Raw genomic sequence first — 12,184 nt, 5'->3', positions numbered from 1 at the left:
CTGAAAACACAGATTTCAATCTCATGATTTACAAATCTTAAGAGTAAATTTGTATAGCACCATAACTTGCAAACCCCACAATATATCATTGCTTGCATACAGCGCTAGCAGTTATACATTTCTGCATTAAATAAAAGATCACTGTGCAATGAACAAGCAGCAACACAATCTAGTTGTTAAAAAGGCTCTGAAGTAGAAGGCTGAATAGCTAAAACCTGTTCAATACACCAAGTCATTGCAGCTACAGGCAACCCAACCATATCCCTAAGTCACCCAAACCGGAAGCTCTCTGAACACCAGAAACTCCATCTTGTTTGAACTGTCATGGGTGATTCCACATGTGGGCTGACTGCCTAATAATTTCTGATTCTACAGGTAAGGAATTCTTTACAAATGGAATTTTATAAATAGTTGTGATTCTTACAAAGCCCGCCTGTCAGGCCAGCACTGGTGTGCTACCCCAAAACAAGCCGTAAGACCAGAATTTTTTAGAATTGAAAAGTGATAGTCATTCTAATCATGAAGGTTCTCTCTGGTGTCTGTGGGAGAGGAGGGACCAGCTGAATTTTAAAGAGGACCTAGAAAGGTAAGAATTGTGTTCATGCCCTCTGCTCCTTTACAAATCTCTGAAAGGGGTTTTTAAGAAGAGGTTTTTTTTTTTATTGTATTTCATAAAGTTTAAAAAAAATCTGCTCTTCTGTATCAGTGGAACTCTTATTGGAAGATACACAGCTAGAATGGAACTTCTCAACCAGGACCGATAATCTTTTAAAGATCTTTTCTTCCAAGTGTTTATCAAGCATTTTAATTAATGAGGCGTTACCAGCCAAAAAAATAAGCAAAACAAAGCTCTAAAAATTATGAATAAAAATCATTTCCATGATTATGTTTCACTTCTCTGATACTATTTGGAATGTCATAATCCTACAAGTTTCCCCAGGTATCTCTATACCAGCCTTCAGGAAAAACAGTCAATATAAAACAATCCCAATATAAAACAATCAAGCAGAAACTGAAACCTTGAAAAACCTTTTCACCTTTTTGTGTGTAACATAAAGAAGCTAAAGTGCAAAACCCTATATTTCTTTTGTAGGTTACCTTTAAGGCTCAACTACTATGCTGAAGGATCATGTTAAAACATGACTCAGTCTGGTCTTTGAAGACCGGTCCAAACTGTATTTTAACCATGTTAATTAATCATATTTCAACTTTGTACAGATTTACAAGACTGTCATATGAACAACTCATTCACTCTTCTCTGTTACTAGTACTTTTTCTACATAAGGGAGAGAATGCCCCTTCAATACACTTTAGTAACTCCATTGGAAGCCCTTGTACCTTAGATGGAGGAGCTGCAGGTTTAGGAACCAGATTTTTGTAGACACTTGGGACAATTGTGGTGGTCTTGTTGCCATTTGCAAGGTGAGGAACTGGTGACGTAAATGCAGCTGAGAAGGCGGCAGCAGGATCCTCTTTTGAAACCTTTTTGATGACCAGCATCTTGGTAGGTTGTTTGGCACTAGGGGGGTTTTCTACAAAAACAGAGGGGAACAAGACCTCAAAAAATAATTAGTATCTCAGTAATTCCACAAAAGTTGACTCTACCTCAGCTCCAATTTGACCTCTTAGAGTCTCAGATGCTGAGAGAGTCTCATGTTGCTGCTGCTAACAGCTCCTGAATTCAAGTGAAGAGGATATCAGACAAAGATGATAAAGTCCAACATTTTGTAGGCTCCTCCTGATTTTGAAAAAAACTGCCTATGACAACATCGGCCTGAGATTTTAACAGCCTCTCAGACTTTGCTGAAAGAGGAAACCAGCATGGGTAATCATAGTTAAGTTCTGAATAACTACTGAGTAATTTTAGGTTAATTCACTAACAAAAATATTTCGTGAAACTCATGCTTTAAAGGTTCAATGTTTTGCAACCATTAACACCACATTCTGGTGGAGCGAACAGAAGGTCTCAGTACACTTTCTTGAAAACTGTAATGTAAACCGCTAAGTGTTCAAACAGCTTTTTACTGCTGCAAATCTCGTATTACATTTGGGTGGGCCAGTAAAGATCTGAACCAAACACTCAAGAGATTAAAATTACATCTAGTACAACATATTGCTGAATGTTTTAGGATACAGCTAATAAATAACTGGTTCACAATTCTATCCCACCCCAAATTAAACTCTCTAGTTAGAGTTACAGGTTCCAACTAGTGATTAAAGAAGCATTTTCAGGCACTGGTAAACAGGCACTGCATTTGCGTCAGTCTAGCTTTTTCAGTGGTGGGAACAAAAATGTCATGTATAGTATCCAGGAATTTAGAACTATTTTCTTTTTAATTAATTTGAAAAAAGAAGCCAAACCACAAGAACACAGCCTTGTATATTTGTACAGTATTGCTGCATATCCAGTATAAATATCACCTCAGTAACACTTAAAATCAGGGAGCTGTGCTCCCTCTGGTCCTCTCAACCCTATTCTGCATTTCTGATTCTGCATTTAGCAATGCAGTGCCAAGTATTTTCATGATCATTTCATTCCAACACTCCACACCCATAAGCTTAGAGAAGCTGTGATCTTCCCATGGAATTAGCAACAATTATAGACAAGTGATATTCCTGTACGTAGTGTGTGCCATTAGCAGGAAATGGAAGAGAAGATTCTCATAACAGCAGCAAGTGCAGCTCTAAGTATCAGAAAACAGATTCTCTCTCTCCTCAAACAAGAAAGGAAGGGAGAGAAAGAGGTAGCTGCCTACTTCAGTTTAATCTTCCTTTAAGATCTTCCCTTATGTGAAAAACTAGAGTTTCAATATATTGTTCAATTCTTCTGCTTTACAAGTGGTCATCTGTTTTCTATACAGAGATATAAACTTCTCTACATACCCCACACTCCAGAAGGTGTCCCTAAAGGTTTGCTCTGGTTATTCTGTTTTCCAGCTTCTGGATTCAAAGATGGCTGTAAAAACATAATCCAGTTGGACACATTAGAAGATTGCACATACTACTATTTATCAGAAGTAGTATTACCATAGTATCTAGGAGCCATAGTCATGGACCAGGACCCTTTTGTACGAAGTGCTGTGCAAACAGAACGAAAAGACAGTCCCTAGCCCAAAGAGCTTTACTTTCCCTCCCCTTCAGAATGTGTTGGGAATAGAGCAATCAAAGATAGAACTTCTATTTAAAGAGTTTCTAATGTGTAATTAAGAAAGTGAGAGATTCTATAATTTGATATTAATCAGTGGCTCAAGGCACCATGTCATATCGAGGACCCAATTCCTCAGTTGCAAGAGTCAAAATTTTAGGCTGTTATTTCACCTGAAGGATGCAGCCCTTTGTAACTCTACCTTTGATTGAGGGTCAAATCCTAAATATTACAATAGTTGAGAAATGAGTTGGGGGAGGAAAGGAAGTAAAAACAAGGTACCCGATAAGACACCCCGTCCATTCATCTATCCCTCTCTCTTCCCCTCTTTTCACAATAAACTGGAAATTCAAAATCACCAACTCTCCTGCTCTTTTTGATAGATTTTTTATGCATTGACTACTATGCCAACTAGAAGACAAGCCTCCAGTTGTGAACTTCTGGAAAAGCTAGCACTCCTGGTTTAAAAGCTGGAAGAAATTACCATCCAATCTTAATATGAATACCAACTCAGACCCAAAATATTGCCCAAATATTTTTAATCTCTTATCTATCAGTTTTAATGCTTCATTTTACCGGGTCTTGTCAGTTTTACACTAGGAAGCTGTGTGAGGCTGCCTGATGTGCCCAACGCACACAGGAGTGCCCCAAAATTGGTCTTTATGGTTCAAGTCTTCCAAAAGAAATGTTGCCCCTTTTTCCAAATATATATGCTTACAGGTACTATATTCTCAGTCAAGATATGAACATACTTCTGTGTGACAAGTAGTTCAAACTGATTTTACCACTATCATTTCAGAGAGAGCGTCACCAGCTGTATTGGATTTGGCTGATTGAACAAACTTGTGCATCACAACACTGATATAACAGATTTAAAATAACCTGGCAAAAAGTAATGACAACACGTCCAAAAAAACAACCCAATATATGAGGGCCTCAGGAATACAGGAAAAAATTAACATTCTGCAAGCACTGCTTGCAAGACCATTCCATTAAACCTGGAATGACCCCCGAAAGTATGGGGTGGAATGCAACTCTAGATCCTTTCCACCAACCAATGCTAATACAAAGAAACCTAGAAAGCCATTTCTCACAGCTACCTTCAGCAGTGAGAAACCACACACTTACAAAGTCGTCTTCCTCAAACTGCAGCTTCTCTTTTTCTTCTCTCTTCTCTTCTCTGGCCTCAACAGGCACCTTTTCTTGAAAGGCAGAGTTCTTCCGAGAGTGAAAGTTGCCATTCCAGTGGCGATGGACTCCAGTTCCTCCACCACCACGCTGGTTCATACCATCATGGCCCCGTGAGGGACCATGCCAGCCAGGCTGATTGCCAGAAAGCCCAACATGAGCTCCTTTAGAAACACCGGAATCTACAGAATCATGGCGGAGCAGGGAAGGCTGATGCCAGCAGTCTAAACAAAAGAAGGTAAGTATGCAAATAAAAGTAATACAGCAAGAAGAAACCAGGAATGTCCTGATATTTCTGGTGTTGGTCAATGCTCTCTAAATAACTATTAGGCTAACCTTGCCTCAGTTCAGAGAGACTGTCCGTATGCATAAGTAAAACAGTCAAACTGCAGAAAAATTTAAAAGCCACATACAACTTCCACAGAAACCCCAGGAACACGGAGAGATGGCACATAAGGGAGAAGTGTTAGGATAAGTGGCTTTGTGTGTTATAGGGGATGTGGTTTTGCAAAGTTACTTTATATTCCAAAGGTATACATTCTGGTTAGATCTGCGTTCAATATTTGGATATAGAGTGAGTTCTGATCCTCTACTCACCTCCCGCAGTTCTGAGGGGGCCATTATTGAAAAATCCATCAGAAGAGTTGTGTCGTCTACGGCTCACACCAAAGCGGCCCTCACCCCGCGAAAGATGCTCTCCATGTTTCTCAAAGGTGGCTGCAGGGGACTACAGAACCAGATTAAGTGATTTAGGTCACCCAAAGAGCCTGCTTGACAAGAAATGATGGCTTGTATGAAAATAAAAAGACATTCTCTGCATTAGCTTTCAGTAATTACAGCAACAAGCTGGCTATGTGTTGCTTAGCTGACAAATATGGAAATATTTAAGTGAACTCCACAAAAACAGCACATGTGACTGCACATATCACCCTACATAGCATCAAAAGGATGCTCATTCATCAGCTTTACTAGCAGTCTTTGAAGTCACATGCAACACCCTGAAGAGTTCGTTTAAGGAATCTTACCAATTTCCCTACAGTTACCTTTCCTATTTTGAAAAGATTCTAGAGTCATATCAAGGTTCTGCACATTTCGAAATTATTTGTGTCTCCTCTGGTTTAAACATGAAGATGAAAGCAGTTTTCTTACCAAACTGTTTTCCCTCCATTAATCTGATTTGCTATTACAAGGTGTTCTAAACTACTAGTGCCATGCATAAGCAATGCAAGTGTTTGCTTGAGGTCCCACGCAGACTTTACACCTTTGAACCAGCCAGATCTACCCCTCAGATCCTGCTGTCAGAGGGTGAGAAATCACAACCCAATTCCCCCCAATTTTGGGATTTCATATACAAGCAACTCTAAATGGGAACTAGAAAATTCTGAGATGGGAACCAATGGCTTGTTATTGGTGCGTTGCTCAGGAGTGCAACATTATTTTGAAGAGAAAAAGAATTATGCTGAACTTGTATATAATTATGAAGAGGCAGGTAGTCCAATTTTCAGTGCTACCAACTTTGGTAGTATCTCTTTAAATAATTCCCCATTATGAGATCTCAATGCAGACTGAAGCTAACATGATTTATTTACTTCCAGGTTTGTGCACACTAAGGAAAACAACCCGTCTCTCTGGAACAGAGGTGGTTAATTTGCAAAGAAAAATCAACAGAGGAAGAGTTTTTGCCTGTGTCTTAAAAAGCTTCACATAGGTATTCAAGAACACAAAGAACATTCCAAACCAGGTTGCAGGCATTCAAGCTGGACAAAATCCAGGGCCAAAACTTGCTTTAGGCATTAAAAGGTAATAGGCTTCTGGTTGGGTAATCTGAATGCAAGAGTTACCTTGGCTGACTGTGGCGTTGAGAAGTTAAGCCAGGCAGGAACAAAGTCATGCTGCGCCATTTAGGTCCAGTGTCTCCCTTCAATAAAGTGAGGCATCAAACCTCATGGCCAGGATCTACAAGCGGAAAAAAGAACAACTACATCTCCAGTCTGACAGCCCTTGCTGTAGAATTGTGTGGAATAATTGCACTGTAACATTTAGGCCCTCCCTAGCAAACAGGAAAAAAAAAGTAGCAATTTTTTGCTGGGCTTACATACAATTCTTACTAGAAAGCTGCCAACATGGTCTTCTGGGCCAGAATAGATAAGGCCTTTACAAGTCCCAAATACTTCCTGTTTACAATATCAACTTTAGCAATGCGTCTATGAAATTCATGATGGGACTGGAGGTAGAAAGGAGACAGAGCAAACATGCAGTGCATAAAGACATGTGAAACAATTGAATTTACGGGCTTCCTTTTGCAAATGCTCATTGCCTTGCAGTATGGCCCTGTGTGCACTGTATGTTTTTCTTCAGAAAGTGGGAGGGTAAATATGGTAAAGATGTAAAGTTGCTAACAAGGGCACCAGAGAGATAAGAGTTCAAATTAGTCTCATAGGGCAAGTCTAACCTAACTACCCCTCAATCTTAAAACCGTCTTAAGGCCCCATTATTCTACGCACAGTCCATAACTGTAATAGCTGACGTGATGAATTCCTGACAGTGAATGGAAAGCAAGAAGGACAAAGGTAGGACACAAGCTGGTGAGAAGGAAGACTCGAGTATCTGTAACTGCACTTTCATGAGCAGTAAGAGCTTTATGACAGATACTAGTAGCGGTATGTAGGTGAGGAATTCAAGTTTGTGAACCCACGGAAAAGTTAACTTTCCAAAGTGTGGTATGACTCCCACCTTCAAGTACCCTAGGAGTTATCATTCAACTGCTCATTCAGAATTAGAAGATTACATGGAGTATTGCATTTTGAGGGGATCCTCTTGGTTCCCTCCCTTTCCTCCTTATTTTCACCCTTTCATGGTGTTGTGCATGAGCCAAGATTTTGTATGTATATATAGAAAAAAAGATGTGGGATCAACTACCAGAGTTTGGCCTCTGCAGTCCAATTTTCTTCTCTATTTCTGTGCTTCACTCTGACCTTCAGGTTCCTTCCTTCTCCAGGATGCAGTTATGTCAGATCTGAGGCAATGGTGCGTCTCTAAGCAGAGCACGAGAAGCTGCACTTCGTGCTGACTGCACCCTTCACCCCCTCAACTGCTCATCTTAATTTCTCTCTCCACTCACACTACAAAAAAACCCCTAAAAAGGTAATTTACATTAAAAAAGCCACAGCCACGTTCACCTCATTAAATTTCCTCTTGTTGTGGTGCTATGTAACTCAGATTTTACATTACAAAAGCAGTTGTTGGGTCTGCATGACAACATTCAGAGCAACACCATGGTTAATGAACATACACACCCAAATCTGTGGGATTATTCATTGTCTGTAGCACCTGAGTTTCAAAGCTTGGATGGGGGGGCGGGGAGTGGGAGGTTAAGTTATATAAAAATGTTTCTCCCAAATTCTGATATTAAATGGGAGACGTCTGCCTAAGCATATGCTCTTAAAATATAAACTTCATTTTCATCACATGTACAGTTGCTAAAAAATCCACGGTGCCAATGTTCTTAAAAATGAGCAATGTCTTGAAATACTCTTCACTTCATGTAACTTAAGTTCACCTCCAAGAACCTAAACACTACTTGATGTGAAGCTGAATGGCAGCCACAACTGTTTCTGTGTCTTTGCTGGTCACCATTTATGTGCTGAATAAGTAACACTGAAAAGAGCCAAGTCCAAAAGTACTTTCTTCTCTTTAAGCTTCTTCTAGACTGGGTGCTGCTTTTGAAAAGAGACAAATTATTCAACAAGAGTTTCTTGTTTTACTGCAGAGTTCACTTCTGGGTTATGGTCCTCCTCTTCCATCAAAAAAAAGGTGGAATACAGGAACTGTAATCACTACAAAAGAAAAATGAACACCCATCAATAGAAGCAATAGAAATGTGCAATAACATATGTCCAAGCAGAAGAACACAAGGCAGAAGTGCAGCAAATTTATTGCAAGTGACCACAAAAATAAAAAAGCAGCAATTGGGTTTGAGATTTCTTGTCCAACTACAGAAAATCAGAATTTTTTGCAATGGTTACAATTTCTACCTAGTCACCCCATAACATTTATAGGTAACTGAGTTTCTCAGCTCTAACCTGGACATCATCTTTGTCCACCAGATCCCCAGAAACCTGCAGTGCTGCCCCACCCTCTTAACCATACTTGTGGTTATGAATGGGACACAACCACAGAGGCTGGGATCTCAAGTAACTGGTTCTTGTGCAGCATAAAAAAAAACAATAACCCTTACACTACACATCTGAGATTCAGCCAAGTATTGACTCACCCTCCATCTACCAATACTGTGGCAGGGGCAGAAAAGGCTAATCACTCCACATGCCTCCTCCCTCTTGATGCCCTCAAGATACTTCTCAACTGCTCGAGTCCAGCCAGGAGGCTATTCCCTCTTGGTTCCCTGACAGCAGAGCCAGGCAGAGAGGCAGAAATCCCTTAACAGAAAGTGAGACCTATCAAATAATCCCCCTTCATCAAGTTCAAGCTTCCTATCTGTGTACCTTAAACCCTTCCAACTCTGCCCCTTCCCTACTTATGCTCCCACATCAAGCCATCCTTTCAGCAATGCCAACCTTGAAAATCTATTTGCCTACTTATCCCACAAATATAGCTGTGCTTTCTTCCGTGCTGCCCTTCACGCACGGAATGCCCTTCATAAATTATCCTGTAAAACCACCACCTTCTCCCCTTCAAATCCCTCTTCAAGACTCACTACTGTAGTGAGACCTACAAGAAATCAGCCAACTAATGTTGACTAGGCTGCAGGACAGTTAGAGTTAGGGGATATCTTATTTAGAGATTGATCAAAACTGAATTCAGAACGACCCAGCAGTGCAACAATTAACTTATATGACTACATGACCTCACCATTACCCTTGTCTTTCCTTCTGCTTGCTTGTTTCAGTCTATCTTGAAGCAAGCAAGTGTAAGCTCTTTGTGGTAGGGACATGTCCTTCTATTTGTTTATATGGAACCTAGCACAAGGAGACCCTGATCCTGACTGGAACCTTTGGGTTCCACAGCAATATAAATAATATCCACCTCTTCTTGCTTGGGATTCCCAAATCAGAGAATAAAAAGGTGAGACAATAAAAGGAAATTTCAATCCACAAATTGAAAATTATCCATACACATGAACAGTTAGTCTAACAGGCCACCTGCCAGGATAACTGGGTAAAATCATCCCAAATGCTAAAAAGAACAGGAGCTATCTTTCACCAGGAACCCCAAGGTCACTGGGACAGTAGTAGTTAAGGATTAAACTTATGCTCAAATCTCTGGAACCGTAGCAACAAGAAATAAAAATCTCACAGAAGCTCCTCAAGGCATCAATCTAGATGAAATCAGCAACAGGATGGATACATTCATAAAACAGAAGCAACACTGATGATGACCTAATGGGAGCTTCCTGAACACCCTGCCCAGATGATCAACAGTAAAGTCACCCCAAAACAGCAACAAAAATGCTGATGTACCAATAATTGTTGCTTATTATGAAGTGTAGCTTTATCAATCCTTCTGTCCATATACTTATACAAGATGAAGGTAAGGTATCAACTGCTTCAGAGAGAACAATTTTTCTCCCCACTCTTCTGCACCCAGCACTGGAACCAAGCTCACATGGTAGTGACCTGCTGAGACTGCTAACGCTCTACTCACCTCCCTAAAATAGTAATGTGAGGTAAATGGGAGGAAAGGTCTATGAAACTCAGATGTGATTCAACACCATTCATTACTTTATTTTGAAGAGCACATTTATTAAGAGGGTGAATTGTGTAGGAATCATTTCACTTATTGACTGAAACAAGGATTAATAGATAACACCTTCTAATGAGCTTTGATAATAAAATCACCCTGAATTGGAAGGGAATTGGAAAAAAAAAACAAAACAAAAAAAACAGAACCATCCTCTGGATCTCAGTGAAATTTATGTTGTCCATTTATTTACATGGGGAGCTCTGAGACAAGGATCTTGCCTGGCTAGGTGCCTTGAAAGCCACCAAAGCATACCGGTTCATATTTCACAATAAAGCTTTAAGTTACCTTTCAGGAGAAAAGCAAGTCAGCAGAAATTAAACAGAACCCTGATTCTTCTGCCACTAATGCAAGCCACTGAGCCTTAAAATAAAATAAAATAAAATAAAAAAACTAGACCTGTTTAGCAAACAAAGGGGATGCTGCAGCTGCAAAGCGCCATATGTCCACTGTAAGAAAGTTCTTGTGGAAGTTTCACAACCTGCCACCATCCAAAGCACCTATGATTAGGACAGTTCAGCATGCACTAAAGAATGAGCAATGGCTAACATGCATCTAGAGACAATACCATCTCTGAACTATCCCAGATTATCAAAGCCTTACAAATCTGGTTTTATTTCACATTTATCTTAAATTATGGACTCCAGTAATACTGAATCAAAAAACTAAGCCTACAGAAAACTTTACACATATTAATGAAATGACCTTCACATCATGTCAACCTTCCTGCACAGTATTTTCATGTTGCTGTATCCTCTGTTTTGAATCTATGTCAGTTTTTAAAGGGCCCTGTCTCAAAATTGAAATTTGAGGGATTAAGAACTACGCACAGGAGTTAAATCTCCCCTCTGAAGTGTCTCATGGCTTAATTTTGTGCTACAAAAGGAAGAGTGCCAAATTACATTTACCTACCTCATCAAGAAAAATCACAGCAATAAGGTACAAGGAATCTAACTTTCCGAAAGAACAGATGAGAGAGCAGGAGTCATTTAAGGATTTATTTACATTGCAAAACCAAAGTCTTCATTTAATATCCAGAGTTAAGATTCCTAAACGGCAATGTACATACCCATCACATTTACAAAACCCAGGCAAATCAATCATTAGAACATTAAATCTTGCTTTGTCTACATAAACACATTCTACCAACTCCAAAGATACCTATTTACTAAAACAACCTACCTCCTGGGCAAAAATAACTACTCTTTCATCAGTAACCTCAAAATGCAAGTCCCTTTTCACAAATTATATACTCCACAACACATTCAGATGCACGTTAATATTTGTCATCTGTATGTTCACAAGTCAGTCAACATACATAATTTTAAATTAACTAATCTCTCTTGTTGAGCTACATACACAACTAATCTTCACAAATTTTTTTTTACACATTACCAAAAAATATTTTAACTGACATTTCCCCATCACACAAACTCATTTCAGATTTAAGGTTATGCTAAATAACCTGTGCATTTCTTTATTCTTGAATAATATGCTTATTAAGTGAGCAGCTTCAGATATTGGATGTCCTTAACCATGTGATAGGTATGTCATTTAATTTGACGAGCCAAATGAGGTTGCTGGGGGGGGTTTATAATTGCACAAAGAAAAGGAGTACTAGTGGCACCTTAGAGACTAACCAATTTATTTGAGCATAAGCTTTCGTGAGCTATTCTAAGGTGCCACAAGTACTCCTTTTCTTTTTACTGTAAGGAGAGTGATCACTTAAGATGAGCTATTACCAGCGGGGGGCGGGGGGGAGAGGGGACCTTTTGTCATGATAATCAAGGTGGGCCATTTCCAGCAGTTAACAGGAAGTCTGAGGAACAATTGGGGGGGGGGGGGGGGGAGAGAATAGTTTTACTTTGTGTAATGACACATCCATTCCCAGTCTCTATTCAAGCCTAAGTTAATTGTATCCAGTTTGCAAATTAATTTCAATTCAGCAGTCTCTCATTGGAGTCTGTTTTTGAAGTCTTTTTGTTGTAATATTGCGACCTTTAGGTCTGTAAACGAGTGACCAGAGAGATTGAAGTGTTCTCTGACTGATTTTTGAATGTTATAATTCTTGACATCTGATTTGTGTCCATTTAT

General features: G+C 39.6%; 1 protein-coding gene across 5 annotated transcripts in view; it reads right to left on the bottom strand.

Moving 5' to 3' along the window:
- Positions 1 to 12,184, bottom strand: part of GPBP1L1 (GC-rich promoter binding protein 1 like 1) — a 51,725-nt gene that overhangs the window by 18,334 nt on the left and 21,207 nt on the right. For 4 of the 5 annotated variants that reach the window (XM_048861423.2, XM_048861422.2, XM_048861425.2 and 1 more), the window contains exons 2-7: positions 7,253 to 8,169; positions 6,175 to 6,289; positions 4,931 to 5,060; positions 4,274 to 4,557; positions 2,884 to 2,956; positions 1,339 to 1,532 (exon numbers count right to left, since the gene is read on the bottom strand). In XM_048861423.2, the coding sequence (XP_048717380.1) occupies positions 1,339 to 1,532; positions 2,884 to 2,956; positions 4,274 to 4,557; positions 4,931 to 5,060; positions 6,175 to 6,234 (741 nt within the window). In that variant the 5' untranslated portion in view covers positions 6,235 to 6,289; positions 7,253 to 8,169. The remainder of the gene's footprint in view (positions 1 to 1,338; positions 1,533 to 2,883; positions 2,957 to 4,273; positions 4,558 to 4,930; positions 5,061 to 6,174; positions 6,290 to 7,252; positions 8,170 to 12,184) is intronic. The other variant, XM_048861424.2, reaches the window with a different exon arrangement.

The sequence above is a fragment of the Caretta caretta genome, chromosome 8 (assembly GCF_965140235.1).
Source record: "Caretta caretta isolate rCarCar2 chromosome 8, rCarCar1.hap1, whole genome shotgun sequence".
Classification (NCBI taxonomy): Eukaryota; Metazoa; Chordata; order Testudines; family Cheloniidae; genus Caretta; species Caretta caretta.
The sequence above is the reverse complement of the archived record's forward strand: the minus strand, read 5'-3'. Positions and strand labels throughout refer to the sequence as shown.